The 20,365-nt window shown below is 40.1% G+C and overlaps 1 protein-coding gene across 1 annotated transcript in view; it reads right to left on the bottom strand.

The window, feature by feature from the left end:
• Positions 1-20,365, bottom strand: part of MUC16 (mucin 16, cell surface associated) — a gene marked incomplete in the record, with an annotated part of 203,838 nt that overhangs the window by 55,974 nt on the left and 127,499 nt on the right. Inside the window, 15 exon segments of the mRNA XM_074301797.1 lie at positions 420-487; positions 596-720; positions 970-1,035; positions 1,597-1,665; positions 3,321-3,356; positions 5,005-5,177; positions 6,195-6,262; positions 6,368-6,492; positions 16,465-16,500; positions 16,942-17,114; positions 17,447-17,514; positions 17,616-17,740; positions 18,301-18,348; positions 18,625-18,663; positions 19,138-19,310. Coding sequence (XP_074157898.1) covers positions 420-487; positions 596-720; positions 970-1,035; positions 1,597-1,665; positions 3,321-3,356; positions 5,005-5,177; positions 6,195-6,262; positions 6,368-6,492; positions 16,465-16,500; positions 16,942-17,114; positions 17,447-17,514; positions 17,616-17,740; positions 18,301-18,348; positions 18,625-18,663; positions 19,138-19,310 — 1,392 coding nt within the window.

Consider the following 20,365-nt stretch of genomic DNA (forward strand, 5'->3'; position numbering starts at 1 on the left):
CTCTCCCCCTCTCCTTCTCTCCCTCTATTCTTCTCTTTCACTACTGATGAGGAAATCTCCTTCTCCGGGAGAATTTGAATATTAGGGGTTGAATTTGAGCTTATCTTCCTGACTCTAAGACCAGCTTTCTGTCCACTGGGCCAGGTTGCCTCTAAATATCTGTAGAGTGCTCTCTTTACATCAGAAATTTCTTTTGAAGCATGCTCTACAAGGGAGATCACTTTCTCAGGAAGCCATGAACAAGAGATACCATGACAAAGCTCTTGGGAGCTTGAAAATAGGGGGAAAGGAGCAAAAGGACAATGTGCAAAATAAAATAGCTCACTTTGTTGTGAGCCCCTCCGGAAACCCAGCCTGTGTCCCCCAGGGTCCCAGGGAGGTGCTTTCAAAGTCTCAGTTCTAAATCTCTGGCATCTCACCTCAGGGAAGTCAGGTGGCATCCAGAGTAGAAAGGACCAATGCTGCTATTCCTGAACAAGGTATCCAGCTGGTAATGAAAGGAGGTAATGAGTGAGTATCTGGAAAACAGAAGGCTGAGCCAAGGGAATCAGGAGCTCAGACTTCTGAGTTCTGAGCAGGAATTGGGAAGACCCACCAGGTGCTTCAGGATTCTCTCAGTTGAGTTGAATTTGCTGGATCCAGGAAGCTGCATGTCTTCTGTGTAGAGCAGGTTGGTGATGGTGAAGTTTAGTGTGAAAGACTGTAAGCTTAGGCTGGCAGCTGTGGCCATGGAAAGAGAGAAATACTTATGTTTAAGTCTCAGGCAGATCATGCAGCATACCATTAGCACCCTATTTTTTATTGTCCTTTGCCCATCTCCATCTCCCAACCCCATTAACATTCTGCACCCACTGATGAATCCCACCATTTTCCAATTTCCCCTTTTCTCTATTTCTCTTGTCCTATAGTCCCACAACAAAGCATAATGCAATTTCTAGGACGTGACCCAGAGATCCAATATCTTTGTACCTGTGGTGCTTGAGAAAGGTGATGGAGCTGGGGATGTGGCTGGAGGGGATGTGCTTAGCAAAGAAGCTGTTGGAAAAAAATCATTGTGAAGAAGAGTGATTAATGAATGTTATATAAGATGGGGAACTGACTGAGAGGAGATATGGAGGTCAAGGTTTCTATTGCCTTGGCTATTCTTAAAGTCAGAAGGAAAATCAGAAGCCATCTTGTCTGATTTCTATCTGAATAACCACAAACCCTATTCACCAAATGGCCTTTCAGTTAATGCTTTTTGACCTCCAGGAGAAGACAATCCAATACTTCCCAAGGCAGCACATTGTACTTTGGACAGCTCTCACTATGAGGAAAGTTTTCCTGATATCAAATCCAAATTTTCTCCTTTGTAAGTTTCACCCATTGTTCTGGAGCCAAACATCACAAATCTATCCCCCTATTCCATATGACGGCCCTTTAAATATTTGAAGCCAGTTATCATGTCTTCCTTGCGTTCATTCAAGCTAAGCAATACCAGCTTCTTCACATGGTATGATGCTAGTTGTGGTTTTCTAAGTCTATATGCAGCCCACCCGGACCCATTTCTACTTGGGCTTGACACCACTGTCAAGAAACAATTATCTTCTTCCCTACCTTTGGAGCCTCCAAGTCCTGTGGACCCCAGGGGAATCCCAGCTACTATTGTTGTGGCTGAACCTGGAGCTGGAAAAAAATGGAACATGATCAGAGATTGACAAGAAACCTTGAGTACCTAACAGAGAGCTTGGGGCAACTCTGGGTGTCTATGTATGAGCTCAGGACCCTTCTCTAGGCAGGCACTCACTGTGTGCTCCTCCAACAAAGGATTGAATCAATGGGGTCCAATGCCTGAATTGGAGACCCAGGTCTTAAGAATACCAGCTGAGGTGCCTGACCTATGATTGACAGAAGTATCCTGTGAACCATCATCCTGATATTTTGCCAGCATCTTTGACCTCACCACAATTTTCCCTTAAATGCAGATCTGACCATATTCCCCTACTCAACAAATTCTAATGACTCTCTATCATCTCTAGAATCAAATATAAGATCTGAAGCAAGATGGGTCCTCAAAATCCATGTAGTTCAACCACCTCATTTTATAGAAAAAGAAACTAACCACAAAGTTCAAATGATCTACGTATTCAAGTCACACTGGAAGTAAATGTAAGAGATCAGATAATCCAACTGCAGAACCAACTTAGATCTTTTTTTAAAAATTAAAACTTTTTATTTAAAAAACATATGCATGGGCAATTTTTTAATACTGACTCTTGCAAACCTTCTCTTCCAAATTATCCTCTCCTTCCCCCCACCACCTCCCCTAGATGGCAGGTAGTCCAATACAGGTTAAATGTCCAATTTACATCCTTAACAACCTAACCATGACTTACTTTGTTTTACCTCATGATACCAAACTATCCTTCCCAATCTCTGATCTAGCCAAGCTGACCTTCTCCCTGTTCCTCACACAAAGTACTATATCCCTCATCTCCATTCTTTTTCACTGGTCCTATACCATGCCTGGAATGCATTCCTCCTCATCTCAGTCTCATAGAATCTCTCTCTGCCTTTAAGACACAACTCAAGCTTCATCTTCTGCAGAAAACCCTTTTTTTGATTGCCCCCAAACTACTATTACACATCTAACAACCTTGAATTGATTTTAAAACTGATCCTACATATACATATATGTGTATGTATATATCTATACACATGTATACATAAATATATACACATGTCATCCCCCCACAATAGATGTAAATCCTTTTAGAGAAAAAGATCCCTTCATTTTTTGACCCTGTATCCCCAGCATCTAGCATGATGGTTGATACATAGATGGAGCTTAATAAGTGTTTGCTTATTGTGAAAACAAATAAGTCATTACCACTCAGTGTCTCACAAAAGAAGTGGAACTATCGGAACATAAGATCATGATTCCAGGGCAAGAGGGATGGAAAAGATCTTGAGTCCCCTTTCCCTTAACTAGAGTCTTTTCTTCACAGAATCACCAAGTCATATAAAACCAGAGCTGAAAGGATGCTCAGAGCACATCTAGTTGAAGAACTTTATAATATCCCTGACAAGTGGTCATTTAGCTTCCATTTGTAGGCCTCCAATGATAGAGGCCCATCTTCCTTATTATTTCCCAAAGCCTGCTAAATATATTTCTTGCATTTTTTCTCAGAACTTTTGGATTCTTTCTAATAATCTGAATGGGCTGCAGGGTGAGGGACTTATCATATTGGGACCTAACTCCAAGTGTCAAGAAAGGAATGAGTTTCATGGCTCCCAGATGGCCTAGGATTAAAATGAGATTGAAGTGTCAACATACTTACCAACACTGGGTAAGACTGGACCACGTTCATTATAACCTGGAAACCAAAAGGTGGACAATGAGAGGAGTGAAACCGACATGGCAGAAAAGAGAAAAAGGAATGCTCAGAATGATAAATAAATGAAAAAGGATCCAATCTACTGCCCCAGATCAGTTGAGAGAGAGACCATTTCTTGTAGGCAAGCCCTACTTCTCTGGCATGAAGGAAGAATAGGAAGCTCTGCAGTGTGACAGAGACACTAACTGTCTGAAATAATGGAAAATAGAGTTCAAGCTATTCTCCCCACTCTCCTGGCTTAGTGAGGAGCTTAGATTCATAAAGAGCTGGAAGAGACTTCCTCAGAGACTGCTATAGTCCAGTCTAGCTCAGAATAAGTCCTTGTCAGGATAAGGAAAAGTCCTTGCCCCACGTTGGGCGCCAAATGTAATGTTCTGATTGTCTCTCTGGGAGGAGGTTTCTTTTCTGTATAATCTTTTCCTCTATGAGCAGGTTTCTTGGGAGGCTTCTGGAGCCTCCAGCCAGCCTCTTCTTCTTCCTGAATCCTGGCTCTGAATCTTCTCCAGCTCTTGTCCTTCCCCAGTCCAGATTGCTGTCCAGGCTCAATGTTGCCTCTTTTTATCCTCCCAGAGAATGGGCATGGGATAATGCAAGGGCTTCTGGGAAGAACCACTTCAACCAATGAGCTTGCTCCTCCTAGAATCCCTAAGGTGTAAACTCCTTTTAAAGGCCCAAACCAAAGGTCTGAGCCAGAGAACTATCAAGTCAACCTGAGTTCTCACCTTGTAATTGTCCAGACAACCTGAATTCTCACCTTGTCACTGTCCAGACAACCTGAGTTCTCACCTAGTAATCCTAACAGGAGACTTGTCTAATTGCACCATTCCTTCTCAGTATGAGGAACTTGACTTGATCAATGATTTCTCCTTAGGTAATTATCATGAATGAGGATTTTGCTCACCTGGCTAAGAAGTGTCTTAAGGCAAGATTTGAACAAGATCTTGTGGGCTCCAAGACCAGTGCCCAAATCACTAAGAAAAGCCAGCTTTGCATTACAGAGGTCACAGAGGCATAAGTAGCAGGGCCAGGATCTGAATCCAGATCCCCTGACTCCATATCCAGTACATTCTCCACTGTATTATACAGTCTTTCACAGTGATTTTTTGATTGATGCATAATTACTATTAGCTTGTAGTTCAATAAGACCTCCAAGTTATTTTCCTAGAAATTGTCATCTACTCATGTTTTCCTTATGTGGAATTTTACATGCATTCTCATTAAATTTTACCTTGTTAAATATGTCACATTATCTCAACTTTCTGGATCTGGTTCCTCCCAACATATCTTTTCTCTCCTAGTCTCATGGCATCTATAATTACCTGCCAGCTATGCTTCTTTCCCAAGGCATTAATAAAAATGTCAGAGAGGATAGCACTAAGGACAGTTCTCTATAGTGGCTATCAGGTAGGAACAAAGCAAAAAACTTTGAGAAAATGATTTCTTAAGGGAATAAATAGGGGCCAGAGTCTGTCTGTCTACCTTCTGAATTTCTGGATGTGATTAGAGTCTTGTACCTAATAGGAAAGTCAGAAGAAAAAATGAACTTTCAAATTAAACCTTATGAGGAAGGGAAGAGACAAAGGCAGGTAGTATAAGGGATAAGCCTTCTCTCCATTAGACTGCTTACCATTGAGATAGAGACTGTCCTTGTCCAGAGAATAGGGGCCCAATTTCCGGATGCCACGAGTTTGGTCACTCAGCTCATGGAAAACCTGCTTGGCATCCAGACCAGTGCTGCTGGGAAACTGGCGATAGGTGCAGACAGCATCCACACCTGTCTGTGATCCTTTCTTTACAGACCTAGGAGGGAAGACACTATTGATAAATCTGGAAATATGGAAAACAATATAATCCAATATTTTAAAATAAGAAACCAGTATAATGCAAAGTGCTTGCTTAAAGCAACTTTTAAAATTTATTATTATAGCTTTTTATTTACAAGATATATATGCATGGGTAATTTTTCAACATTGACCCTTGCAAAACCCTTCTCTTCCAACTTTTCCCCTCCTTCCCCCCACCCCCTGCCCTAGATGGCAGATATTCCATTACATGTTAAATATGTTAAAGTATATGTTAAATACAATATATGTATACATTTTTATAGAATAATCTTTAAAGCAACTTTTTAAAGAAGATGGTTGTGAATATTATCTTCTTTAAAGCAACTTTTTAAAGAAGATGGTTGTGAATATTATCTTTTCTCTCTTACAGATGAAGAAACCAAGATAAGGAGTCAAGTTACTTGTCCAAGTTTACAAAGTTTATGTTTTAAAGCTGGAATCTGAACTCAGCTTTTCTGACTCCAATGCTATTAGAGACAATAGAATAAAGAAAGTATTCAAGGCATAGCCAAAATTTTGCTCAGATTACAATGGAATGACTCCTTTGTTTTTCCCCAAAAGAGGAAGACCTTGTCCTTAAGGACAAGGTCTGCTTTAAGGTGGCAGGGGTTGTTTCTGTTTTGCTTGTTTAATCTAGTGCCTGACATTGTGGCCACAATATAGTTGATGCTTTAAAAAGAAATGCTGATGAATGAAAAGATGGATGGATGGATAAGATGGGTAGATGGATGGACACTTTGATGGGTGAATGCTAATAATAGAACTGGGTTTAGATAGACACCTCAAACAAACTTTCCTCTGGATGGTTCAGGGAGAAGGGAGAAAGGATGTTTAAACTTGGACATTGCAAAACTAGAGGGAACAGAATTTGTGAGCCAATGTATAGAGAAGAAATCTTTGTTTGGAATATGTCTCAAACCCTGAGCACCTTCCCGGAGAATTTATCCACAAATCCCAAGCTTAGCAGCCTCACCTCAGTTCAGTCACCTTGCATCCAGAGTACAGGGAACCAATGCTGCTGTTTTTGAACAAGGGGCCAAGCTGGTGGGGGGGGGGGAAGAAAAAAACACAAAAGGTGAGTATGTCAGGGGGATGGTCCAGACATGAGGGCAAACAGCAAAGAGAGCTGGAGGTGGGCCATCTCACCAGATGCTGCATGACGGTGTCTGTAATGTTGAATTTGACTGAGTTCTGGTGTCCCATGTCTGCTGAATAGCGGAGGTTGGTGATGGTGAAGTTCAGTGTGAAAGGCTTCAGGCTGGGTTCTATGGCTACAGGAAGGGAGGGAAAAAGATGTCCAGGTTTCCAACTTGAGCCAACACTTGTCTACTGCCTCTTGTGTGCAGAGTAGAGGAGCAGCAAACTGTACTGGGTCAAGGACTGAATTTGGAGTCAGGAAGACTTGATTTTATCTCTGACACTTACTAGTTTGGGGACCATTCTGATCTCCAGGCAAATAACGGAAACTAATTTATAGATAGGATACAACTTACATCTTTGACATATTAATGTAGACTGTGGCAAATGTTGGGGTAAATGCAAAGTTTAGATAAGATGTGGTCACTGCCTTCACAGATTTTAAAATAATAATATAATAATAATCATTTTAGATGCCATGTGTATAGTGTTTTAAGGTACAATGGACAAAGAACCAGCTTACAGTCTGGAAGACCTCACTTCCAATCTAGACTCCAACACTAATTTGCTGTGTGATCCTAGACAAATCACTTGTTTGCCTCAATTAACTTCTCTGTAAAATGGGGACGATTATAGTACCTACCACCTTCCAGAATTGTCAGAATGATCACATGAGATTAATTGTAAAACCCTTAGCACAGTGCCTGAACATCGTAAGCAAGCAGTGTAGAAATGCTATGAAAAGTATAATGGTTCACATGTGGAGCATTATGCTCAATATTGGTCACTACTTTTAAGAAGACATGAATAAATCAGGGGGAATTGGGAGAAGAGATTCTGAATAAAGACTTTTTACATCCATTCCATATTGGTTTAAAGGATTGGGGATATTTAGCTATAGAAGACTTGGAGTAGGATCAAAAACTAGCTCTTTTCATGTACTTGAAAGGCTATCATTGTAAAGTGAGATTGGATTCATTCTAGATCAGGAGTCGGAGCAATGAGTAAAAGTTATAGAGGCAGATTTAAGCTCAATGTGTGGGAGCCACCTTTCTGCCATTTGGAAGGAGCTAACTCCAAAAGCAATGATTCTCACTCACTAGAGACCTGCAAGCAGAAGCTGGGGATAACTTAGGTAACAAGGCCACACGGGTTCTATGAGAGCTGACAATCTAAAGCCAGGTCTTCTGAATGCTCATTCCAATGTATCACACTATTTAGATGGATGAAGACATGGTTACCGCTGACTTGAAGGAGCTTATAGTCACTCAAGAGAGCCAGGACTCACATATATACTTCAATACTTCCAGGAGAGCTGATAATAATGCTCATTCACCAAGACACACCCACACATTATCAGCACAAGGTCTTCATGAATTTGTGTAGATAAAAATTATTAATGCCCACGGTGATGCTATGGATCTGATTCATAAAGAGATTGAAATTGCTTTGTAGCCGTGGCCTAGCCTTCCAAAGAATTGTAACCACTAAAGAGGTCACTAAGTAGCTACAATCCACTGAAGTAGAAAAAAAAAGCATTGTATAATAAACAGCTCATGAGCTTTGCTGTGAAAAGATGCTTACCCTAAAGTACCTTAAATATGAGTATAGCTTTTAGGGTGCTATGTTTGAATGAGTCATGTTCTAGAGAAGGTGGGTTTTGTTTGTTCTGCAGTATATATACCATGGTAAAAATCTTGATTTAGAGAAGATGAGTGTATTAATATTATGTGATGACTGAGTTGTGCCCTGGATCAAATAGAAGAAGTCAGCTGGATTGCTTCTGGGGAATTATAAAATACTTTTAATGATCCCAAACTATTCCACGATGCTAAAGTCTATTGCTTTACAAGAGTGATGCTATGATGGAACAATAGAATTTTTGTAGAAACACGACAACGGGGAGATATATGGTGGAGATAATTAGGCTGCCCATGATGACTCACCCCCAAGACGTGGCAGTAAGTATATCATCCAAGACGTGTATGATTGTCTGAGATGGGTTAGTCACATAGCAAGAGAGTGTGATGGCAGATGAATAATTTTGGTGCTGCATTTCAGCCCACGGAATGTTAAAAGATCTAAGAAGAGCCTTCCAGTGCATTGAATAGATCTTCTATGGAAATATATAGATGATTATCCAGGTTAAGAAACCATCGATAAGTAGAGATCTATGGTTCTGGAAGGAGTATTCACATTTGTAAAATCATCAAGTGACCAAAAATAATATATTTGACTATGAAGATGATATTTTATCTTTGAACAGGCAAGTGTCAAGGAGAAAATATACCAGCATTAGAAAGACTGAAAAGGATGCTTCTTTTATGCATATGAGTTTCCTCATTAGTGAAGTACATTGTGCAAAAACTTCCAACTTTTCTGATTTGAGTCACTCAGAAATAAATTATGCCCTTAAGTCACTAAAAAAAGAGAGCAGCATAGTTCTAGATTTTTCTTCATCATTAAGCTGAAAACTGTGAATTAGTAACTTTCTTCCTCTCTGCTTATGCACTGGGGGTTGAAGGAAGCATCCACATGTCTAGAATTTCATCTTTCACCTCTGCTTCTTATGTCCCTTATTTTTTTCAGGCTTTCACAGTTGGAGGCCTTTCTTGCCCTCTCCAATGACTAATGCCTTCCCCTCATAGATTACCTTTGATAAGCTCTGAACATATTTCATATGTAAATTCATGTAAATGTGTATGTCCTACTATCAGGTGAGCTTCTTGAGGGTAGGAATTGTTTTTCACTTTTTCTTTGTATTTCCATCATTTAAAATAGTGGCTGAAGCATATGGTAAGTGGTTTATAAATGCTTGTAAGAATTGAAATATTTGAATATATGGGTTGGAGCGGGGGAGAAAGCCTAGAGACAGAAAAGCCAGTTTTGGGAAGTTGATGCAGCAAACCATGAGAACTGAGACCACAGTAAGGTGCTAATGGCAATGAAGAAGGGATGTATCTTACATCTAACTCTTCAGAACAATCCATGCAACTAAGTGGATAAAGGAGAAATGAGTGGAGGAATCAGAGATAACTTCCAGGATGGGAGTCCAGGTGAAGGGAATCTTCAGGACAGAGAGGAACTTAAAGCTCCATTTTGGAAGAGCATTCTAAAAGACTATTATAGTTAGATTAGTAAAGGGCCAGGGAATAGACCTTGGGGAATATTGCAAATAAGAACGATAATGATAAAAATGATAAAAGCAATGTTCTATACAAGAATACAAGAACCCTTTCCTTACAGCAACCTGGAGACATAGTAAGCTTGCATTATGACTCCTATTTGACATGTAAAGAAACTGAGGCTTAGAGAGTTTAAATGCTTTGTGAGAGATCACAAAGCTTAATAAAGGTTGTGATCCGGATTTCAAACAAAATCTCCTGACTCTAGGTTTAGGATTCTCTTTAAATTATATCCTGCTGTCTCAATGGAACCCACTGGAGCACACCACCATGGGAGTATTTTTAGAGGCACATTAGAGTCCCTTTGGGACATTGAAGACAATGTCTCTATTCGACTCAATGACTGAGTTGTAGTTTTTTGGAGTCAACTCAATCCTAAATCCAAGGAAAACTGAGACCCAGAGCTAAATCTTATGGGACTGGGAGCATGGGACTGCTAAAGACAGATAAGAAAGTTTGAACATGCTATATCAACACATCCATTCTAACTCTTCCTTCTCTGTTCTTCTCTGACAGGATATGCTTCTAGGGAAAAATAGCGCAATAATTTTAAGGTCCCCTGACTTTAGAGTACTTATGTTCTAATAATCTGTCAAGGATTCTAAAGTTTTCTGGCTTTAGAATAAGTGATCCTGAGGTCCCCTCTGACCTTAGGAGTGCTATTGTCCTAATTATCTATTATTAAAATCTTCTGACTTAAAAATATATTATTTCCTCCCTTAGACTTTAGGGAAGATATATCAGGGATCCTGAGACCCTCTGCCCTTAGAGTGCTGCTGTTCTGACAATCTGTCTGTCAGTGATTCTAAAGTCTTTCTTCCTTAGAATAGTCCTACAAACATTACTGTCAGATAGATCATCTGTTGACCAGTGATAATCAAGTTCTTGAGACAATAATGAATAGCCCACCTCTCAAATATAATACCTGTAATCCATAAAATAAGCAACAATTAGGATAATTATTAAGACAATTCTTTCTTTTGGTTCTTTGCTAAATTCTTTTGGAAATTAGCCTGTTTTAATTGGCATTACAATTACAATAAATGTTGTCCCTTGACCTGGAGATGGGTTCAAGCCTGCAAATTCTTTTGAGATACCTTATATGTTACCAATCTGGGACCCCAACCTTTTGGGACCCCTTCTGAATCTTAATATATGGTGGCCTATATGGGGAGAGTCTGGCCTCCCCTGAATCGATTCCCTCCTTGTCAAGGTAAGCTCACCATTGTTTTCTCCCTTAATCCTAGAGCTGGGATACCACAAAGCAACTAGGAGAAGGCTTATTCTGGGTCGTCATGAGTTCTACGCTCAGCAAATTTTCCTTGACTGGGGATGCCCAGATTTGGAAATTCTTGCAATTTTCAGCAAAGTTCCTTCCACCTTCTCTGGGACACCAGAGTGCTATGAGATGTTTTTTGGTAAAGATGGGACATATCGTTTTTGTCTGTATCTGTGTCTCTGTGCAGAATGTCTGTGTCATGTACCAGGTAAATTTTTATGTACCTGGAAAGATTTAAAATGCAACCAGCAAGAAAAAAAAAACTATTCTGTAGTTAGAACACTGGGAAAGATTCCTTAACATCCTTGACTCCCACCTCAAAAAGGGAAAGAGCCTAATTTTTTCCTCTGGACCTCAGCTCTGGCCAAGCCAGAAATAAAGTTAGCCAATTAAAATTAAAATAGCATCTTAGCAGATTCTCAAAGTTTTGAGAGAAATGATCAAGAAGTATGGCAATTAGTAATTTTAAATCTGCAAGAAAATTTCTTAAAACATTGGGGATAATTCCATTAATTTACCCCATTCTAAAAGAAAAGAAAAAGAAAAAAGAAACTAGGTAAATAGAAAGTTTTTCTAACCTTGCCTTGACTCCTATCTTGACCAGAATCCCCTTATGCTCCTTTGGGAAAGCACCCCAGAAGGTATTCAAGGGAGCCTTCTCTACTCCACTCCACTCCCTGGAATCCTGAGTGTATCTCAGTTGTGAGGATTGCTAACAAGATCTTATAGTTCAAGTCCCTTTGTTTGCTAACTCCTCTCATCTCAGAACAGATTAAGAAAAGAAAATGCTAAGTTCTGCCTCACCTATAGAAATAGTAACAGCCATGGGAACCCAAACACCTCTCCAGCCCAGATTGGGGAAATGGGGATGGAGTGTTGGTCAGGCTCCATGGTCAACATTCCCTGATCCATGACTCCTGAAACTACCATGAAAGGGAGATCCTGGTACCAGTCACTCCAGCCTTCATCAGGTTTTGTCCAGCAACAGTCATAGAAGAATCTGGGTACCTTTGACATCACCCATCATGGCAGTGTGAGGTGAAAAAGCCAGCCAGCCTCTGCATTTGGTAAGCCTACCATTCTGTTTCAATTACAGAAATGTATTTATGGCAAATTATTTTATTTCTCTCTGTATGTAAAGTAATTTGGAAATTAAGATCTCCCCAAGACTAGGAGGATAGTGCATAGAGGAAAGAGAGTCTAATTTATCTTTCTTCCCTCTCCCCTCCTTCCCTGACTGCAGCAGGGATATATGGATAAATGGGTTAGAAAGAGGAAAAATATATTTAGCTCAATGAAATTTGTTATTTGAGATATGACAGTAAAAGCAGTTTTAAAGGAGCTCTAATCAAAGCCCACTAAAGGAATATGTAAATTGTACACTCTATTTGCACTGATAGTATTAATAGAAGATTTAAGAGTTTGGGAACTTTAAGAAAATAGAAAAGCAGTTTGCTACTACTTTAAAAATTCTGGCAACAAATAGTGTGCTTTTAAATTCTCTAGAATCAGTCTTCTGAGGGCTCTGTCATAAAAAAACTGGCACCTTAACCCTTTTTCTGGGCTCACAAAAGAGAATGGTTTGTATGAAGTGGAAAATAACCAAATGGAAATTCAGTTAGTCTAGAATATTCAATTAGAATTTAGGGACTCTTACTAACTAAAGTTAAGTCAATTTTAAAATCTGTTCTATCTTAATTCTAAGAATTGTCTTGTTTTCTCCCTAAAACAAAGGGAAAACTTACTTAAGGGACCTGACTATTTGGCTATTAGAAAAATTCTAAAATTGTTAACTAAGTTATTTGGAGTTATTGTAATCATGTTAAACCTAAAATTGTTGATTACTGTGTGTGGAACAAGAGTGATGAGGTGAAAGTCTTATCAGTTCACCTCCAACTATGAGGACTGCAACACTTTTTTTTCCCCTTCACAGAGTGGGGAGAGCATATCCATGAAAATACTAAGAATAGTGGGGTGGCAACAGCAAGCTCAGCTCCTTCCCTGGGATCTCTGGTCAACTCCCCTTAATTTGTAAACTTGCCAGTTTTCTTGAAACCATCAAGATAAGCAGGTCATCAGTCTTGAGAAATGAGCCTATTTAGAATGTATAGTTCCTAAACATGGAATGTGTTTACTAGAATTCTCTCATCTAGTTTAATGATTGATCCTTTGCACCAGGATGAGTTTAAATTCAAGAAAAAGAAAAACATGTTATACAAAATCTCCTTGTGTGTGTGTAAGTCCTGGTAAACTTTTTAAAAATAATATATTTAGGGGCAGCTAGGGCTACAGTGGATAGAGCACCAGCCCTGAAGTCAGGAGGACTTGAGTTCAAATCTGGTCTCAGATGCTTAATGAGTCTTAGTTGTGTGGCCTTGGGCCAATCACTTAAGCCTGATTGCCTCAGCAAAAATCAATCAATCAATCAATCAATAAAATATGTATCTAGCCCTAAGCTTTTGAATTTTGAATTTGATTGCCTGGATCATTAAGTCAGTAACCCACCATTCGAGAGAAATGCCATAAGTTACTCAGAGGGACGCCTTCCTGAACTGTCACAGGTGGATGTTTTATCTGGTCAAGAGTTGGGAGGACAACCTTAGTCTCTGTTCAAGGTAGGATCCTTCTAACTCAGTTTCCCAGTTCTGTTTCTTTGTTTCCCACCTCATTATTCCCGAGTCTGGCTATGAGATGGAATTGTTACTGCATGATTGGTTGACAAGCAGAACTAAGGATGTTTTATCCTGTCATACATGTGCTCTCAGGCTGAAGCTTGAAGAACCTGTTTGATGCTATCACCATCATATTCCCCTGCTTTCTCCTCTCATAGCAAATTTCTATAATCAGAGCAAATGGTCAATAGAAGCCTTGAGCCCAGTACAATAAGGTTTTCTACCTTAGATCTTAAAGATGCTTTCTTTTGCATATCTTTATATAAAGACTCAAAATTTCTTTTTGCCTTTTTGTAAATCCAGGGGAAAACAACCCCTACCAATTAACATGCACAGTCATGTCCATAACATGAAAGTAGCTCAGGGCTTCCGTGACATCCCCCCACATATTTGGACAAGTACTGGCTGTCCAGTATGTAGTTGATTATCTTGATCTTCAGACAACCTGAGAAGTTTTTCAGGATACATATAAAAACCCTTAACTTCCAGGCCCCCAGGCCCCCAGAACTATGAAGTTTCTTTCTCTAAAGGCCTATTGCCTATTAATTGTCTGTTAATTATTTGGGCCATCTATTAACTACTATCTCCTATTTATTAACTCCTATGCTCACAGAGGAAGCAATCTTACCACTCCCTGAGCCTTCCTCAAAGAAACAGCTGTGTGCTTTCCTGGACTTGGCTGATCAGCCTTAACCCTATCTAAAACCTTTTATTCTGTATATGTTGATGGAAGGCAGGGCCAGGTCCTAGGGGTTTTGACTCAGTCGCTGGAGCCCTATCCCAGGCCCCTTGCTTACTTCTTAAAGAACTTTGGGGTGACCCTCCTGCCTTAGAGCAGTGGCTGCCACAGCCCTTCTAATTGAGGAAGGCTCCAAGCTCACCTTAGGCCAGCCTTTGGAGGTTCTAACTTCCCCAGTGGGTTCAGAGCATTTTTGCCCTCACAGAATTTTAGAATTGGGGAAAGGAATGAGAGTAAACATCTATACTGACTCCGAATGTGCCTTTCATGTTTTGAATGCTTATGGGGCTATATGGAAAGAAAAGGGACTTTTGACAGCAGGAATAAATAAATAATTCTCCCATTAAATGTGCAGGGGAAATTCTACAATTATTGCAAGCTATCTATGGACCTGGAGAGGTTTCTGTTATGTTTTGTAAGGGACCCCAGAAAGGGGATTCATTTCAGGTCACAGGAAACAGACTTGTTGATTCAGCTGCCCATGCTACTGCCTCTGACCGTGGCACATTAATTCCCCAACTCCTACATTCTTGTGTAGATCCTAGGAACAAGCCCTTTGCTAAAGAAAGGGGATGCATGTTTTCTCCTTATGGATGGTTTTAGACACCTTCAGGCCAACTTCTAATCCCAAAGCCAGCCAGTGGAAACTTTTCTTTGGCCCACACCAAGCTACTCACTTGGGAAAAAATGCTCTCCAATCCCTTGTGAAACCTATTTTCACTGGTCACAAGCTAGGAGAAACAATTAAACAGGTCTGTCAGGCCTGCCCGGTTTGTGCCCAAGTAAATCCTGAAAGGGCTTTAAAATCCCCCCTTCTCCTGAAGCCCATCCAGAGGAGGGACATACCCAGGGGAGGACTGGCAGATACATTTTACACATATACCTCCCTCTCTCAAGGACTTTTAATTTTTGTTGTCACCTTTACCAATTGGATAAAAGCCTTCCCTTGTAACACTGAAAATGCTCAGAAGTTTTTGCTAAAGGAGATCAAACCCATTTAAGACTAATTATTGTCTCCACTCTGCATGTCATCCTCTCTACTTTTAGACATTATGGTGCTTGCACCCTAGGCCACCTGAGCAAAACTCTTTCACTTTGTATATTGCTACTACACTACACATTACCCCTACTCCTTTGAGGTGACAAAAGCTGGGATTTGGGGAAAATGCTCTTTGATATTTATCCTAGGAAAAGCTGTCTGAATGAGAGACATTCATCATAAGCCCCCCAGTCTTCCTCTGGGTGTGGGGGGTTCCTGGTTACTGTTCCTAGTAACCCCCATACTAACTCCATTTGTTTATTCTTTTTTTGTGCTCAATTTACTTGGGAGATTTGTTTCCTCCAGACTCCAAGCTATGAACTTCCAACTATTGTTCAACTTGCATACCACTGCTAACTAATTCTGGCACTTAGCACTCCCTAGATGCTAACATCTTCAAGTCGTGTGCCTTCCTTCCTCAGTCTGGACCCCACTAGTCAGGGACAGCTCTACAGCCCTTATCAGCAAAAAGCATCTTCAGAAGCTGAGATCTCCATCCCTTTTTCCCAGATGAATTTTGGGTTCAAACTGTTTGAGAGGGGAAATGATATCTTCTAAGGGAGAAATAAAGCAATAATGTTAAGGCCCCCTGACCTTAGAGTGCTTCTGTTCTAACAATATCCATCAATGATTATAAGTCTACAGAGCTAGGAATATAAAACTTTAGGGAAGATATATTAGTGGTCCTGAGATCCTCTGACCTTGGAGTGCTATTGTTTAATGATTCTAAAGTCTTCTAGCCTTGACTGTCAAACATTACTGTCAGATAATCTGATGGTCAATGATAACCAAGTTTCTGAGACAATAGTGAACAAACCATCTCTCAAACCTACTGTAAGCCATAAAATTAGCAAATAAGTAACATGAAGCTCTAATCTAATCTTGTCTATAAAACTATCTTCTTTCTCTTGGTTCTTTGCTAAATTCTTTTGGAACTTAGCCTGCTTCAATTGGTGTTATAATTATAATTAACTTTGCCCCTTGACCTGAAGATGGGTTCAAGCCTGCAAATTATTTTGAGAGACACTTAGTGACACTGGTCTTCGATCCCAACCTTCTGGGGTCGTCTTCTGAACCTTAACTACATATCCATCTCTCAATTCAATGTTGGGGATGAAGGATAGAGTAAATGATCTTTCTCTCCCAATAGGGATCCCAGAGGTATGGGGAAATTGAGACATTAAATACTTACGAATTTTTGTGGGGGCCAAGGACAGATGATTATAACCTAGAAAGAGAAGAAGAGACAGAGACCCATCATATGAAGAAGGAAAAAAGTTTGAGAGAAGATCTGGGGCCTACAGAATCAGGAAATAGAGGAGTAAAAGTGTTAGGGGAAGGAGATTCAGGTTAGGGATTAAATATACTTCAGGTAGCACAAAAATTTCCTCCCCTCCAAAGATCTCCTACAACAGACAGCTCCCTAAAAAGAAATGTAAAAGAAGTCTTGGCCATAGCACCCTTGGAAACAGGGTAAACGAGAAATAAATCTGGGTCTTAAAACAGTGAATGGGAGTGTGGCCCAATCTCTTGAAATTAGGAAATAAAACAAAGAAGTTCATATGCAGATCTGGGCTACTTACCATTGAATGAATTGATAAATCATTGAATGAATGAATTAATGGATGAATAGATGAATGAATTATTATATGCAAATCACTGTGCTCACCATTGAGGTAAAGACTTTCCTTATCCAGAATGTAGGGTCCCAGTCTTGTGATATTCCAGGTGTGGTTGCTCAACTCCCAGTAAACCTTCTCTCTGTCTAGGATAGGGCTGTCCGGATCTGTCCGACGAGCACAAACGAAATTAACTCCAGTTGCTGCTCCCTCCTTCAAAGATCTGGGAAAGGAGGGAAAAAAGGGAATTAGAAGTCTGAAATGGGACCTATTGATACCAACTTCTGAAATGGGAACAGCCACCCCTGAGAAGCCTTGATTGGATGATGGTCCCATGGGTCTATAGCATATTTGTAAGGAACTCCTCAAATTCCAAGTCTGAATTCACCTCCCTGAAACTATGTAGACAAGATGATGTGAATACATTCATTGAGAATTGGAAAAATCTGCCTGGACCCATGTTAGAGAAGGCTGGAGACATCTCATTTCTGAAGGGCACCTATCTATCAGTATTGTGTCTGATAGGGCCAACAACTCCCAGACATCTGATCTCACCTCAGCAAGGTCAATCTGCATCCAGAATACTGAGAGCCAAGGCTGGTCTTTTCAAACAAGGAACTGAGCTGGAAATGAAAGGAGAGAGTGGAACTTCTAGGTCAAGCCTCAACACCCAGGGCTGAGGAAAGCGGTTTGTCAGAGAAGACAAAAGGGTATCATGTCTCACCAGATGCTGCAGGATGTTCTCAGTGAAGTTGAATTTGCTGGAGCCCTTTTGGCCCATGTCTGCTGTGTACCTCAGGTTGGTGATGGTGAAGTTCAGGGTGAAAGACTCAAGGCTGAAGCCCCCCACTACAAAAAAATAAAGGGAGAGATGTCTGAAATGCTGTCTTTGCTCATCATCTCCCATCTCTCAATATTATGACCAAATACAGGCTTCTATGTAGAAGGTAGAGAGACATCCTCATGTCAGAGCTTTGAAAATATTAATTAGCATGAGATAATATCTGTAAAGTGCTATATAAATAATAGATGATAATAATGATGATCATCCTCATCATCATTAAGGACACCTAGCTGAAACTCCTATTTTCTTCTTCCGAGAATTTACTAATGAATCTTTCAGGAAACCTTTAGCCATAAACCTGGCAATGCAACACAGTGGAAAGTGTGTTGAATTTGGAGAAGAAATGGGTTCCAATCTTAACTGTCCCACTTCCTCTCCTTGTGATTTTGTGTTTCTATTCCTCTTTAGACTTCAGTGTCCTTAACTGTCAAATGAGGGCAAGAGTTAGACTAGATGATCTGGGAACTCTAAAATTGTGATCCTGAGGTTTCCTATCTTTTAACCTCATGGTCAACTGCATCAAGACCTTCCAGATATTTGGTCAAAAAAAGGAAGCTGACCTTACCTGTGGAAGTTGGTGATGGAGCTGGAGTAATGGTTGTTATTTCTGGAGCTAAAAAGAAATATTATCAATAAAAACTATGGACCAAATGTCCATGTGACAAGGAGGGTAACAGACTATAAGACACAGGGAAAATGAACTCCAGTTGGCTTGGCAGGGGAATTGAATTATGAGGATTGGGGTGGGGGATGGTCTCTTCCTCTTTCTTTTCCACTCCTGGTCCATTTACATTCCTGGTCTACTCTCTCCTTCCCAGGATGCTATGAGAACAGGGTCAGGATGGACAAGTGATGTTCTTTGTTTGCTCCTAGAATAAGAAATACTCACTGCTTGTGGAGGTAGAGAGGGTCGTCTGATAGTTGTAACCTGGGGGGAGGAGAGAGAGAGAGAGAGAGAGAGAGAGAGAGAGAGAGAGAGAGAGAGAGAGAGAGAGAGAGAGACAGAGAGAGAGAGAGACAGAGAGAGAGAGAGAGAGAGAGAGATTATTATAACCTGCAGTCATAAATGAATGGGACTGAGGATTAGGTAGAAATGTGAGACAGAACATCTGAAGCCAAAGAAGTTGGGAAAATATGGGTCATTAGCTAAGAGAGAAAATTTCACAAAATAGTTCCATCTGCCCATCCAGGATCCTTAGGCTTACCTCTGAGGAACCCCTGCTTCCCCTCAGACTTTAAACACATCATAGCAAAGTACTTTCACAAAGACCAGGAGAAGCATGGAGGCAAAGTGGATCCTCATAGGCACAGAAAATGGTTTGGACAGTTAAGAGGTCAACAAGAATAGGACTAAGCATGGAGATCAAGGAGCTGAATGTCCTGGTATGGGTTGGCTGCTCACCATTGATGTAGAGGCTCTTCTCATCCAAGGTATAGGGACCTAGCCTGGTAATACCATGGGTCTGATTGCTCAGCTCCCAGTAAATCTTCTTTCTGTCTAGAGTAGGGATGCTGGGGGATTTCCAATGGGTACAAAGAACATCTACTGCAGTTGCTGTACCATTCTTCACAGGCCTGGGAAAGGACACATTGGTAATGACAGTGAAATGTCAGTCTCTCCACAGGCATATGTAAGTTAGCTTCATTGAGAAGAAACAATCCATGCTCTGCAAAGTAATTCATTTATTAGAATAATTATTTATTGTAAGAAAAAATGGTTAGATTTATCATTTTATTGATTTAAGGCGCTTGGGCAAGGGAGGATATAGACCTTCCTTGACTAACGTAGGTTACCATCTTTTCTGCAATATATAGATTCAGACTGTTTCCTGGGGAAATTAGATGATTTGCCACAAAGCCAGTTTGTGTCAGAGAGGAGATCTGAACCCAAGTCTTCCTGACTCTTGAAATCAACTATCTAACCCACAACGTGCTTCCTCTGGAAGTTTAACATTAAAATCAATACAACCAATGGAACATACACTAATAAAACCAACGAATAAACAAATGAACAAAATAAACTTTTATGTTAAAGTCTTTTCAACACAATACAACTTTTCAAAGAATCTCATTGATATTTTTTTCATTTATTCTCTTTCCCTTGTTCTTTTTTTGTAGGTGTATTTGGACTGCCATTTTTTTTACTTTGCGTTATTTTGTAAAGCTCTTTCCTTGTACCAAGTGGTGCAGATAATAGAATGCAAGACATGGGAATTAAGAGAGCCAGATTTAAAATCCAGCCTCAAACATATACCAGTTGTGTTGTCCTGAACAAAGTCATTTAGCTTCTGCCTGTTTTCTGTTTTCTCAGCTATAAAACAGAGATAATAACCCTGTCTCCTCAGGGTGGTTGTTAAGATCAAATGAGATTTGTGTAAGACACATAGCACACACAATGCTTGGCACATAGTAGGTACTTAGTAAATGCTTGTTCCCTCCTTTTCTTTTCCCAATTCAATCACAGAATTCAGAGCTGAAAGAGAACTCAGTGGTCAGCTAGTCTATCTCATGTCTAAAAGGAATAATATCACTTTCATACTGGCAATTTCTAATCTTTTTACTTATTTTGGTTATAAATTTCCTGTTCAACATTTTTTCCTGTCATTTCTAATACAAAAATCATCCATCTT

The sequence above is a fragment of the Sminthopsis crassicaudata genome, chromosome 1 (assembly GCF_048593235.1).
Source record: "Sminthopsis crassicaudata isolate SCR6 chromosome 1, ASM4859323v1, whole genome shotgun sequence".
Classification (NCBI taxonomy): domain Eukaryota; kingdom Metazoa; phylum Chordata; class Mammalia; order Dasyuromorphia; family Dasyuridae; genus Sminthopsis; species Sminthopsis crassicaudata.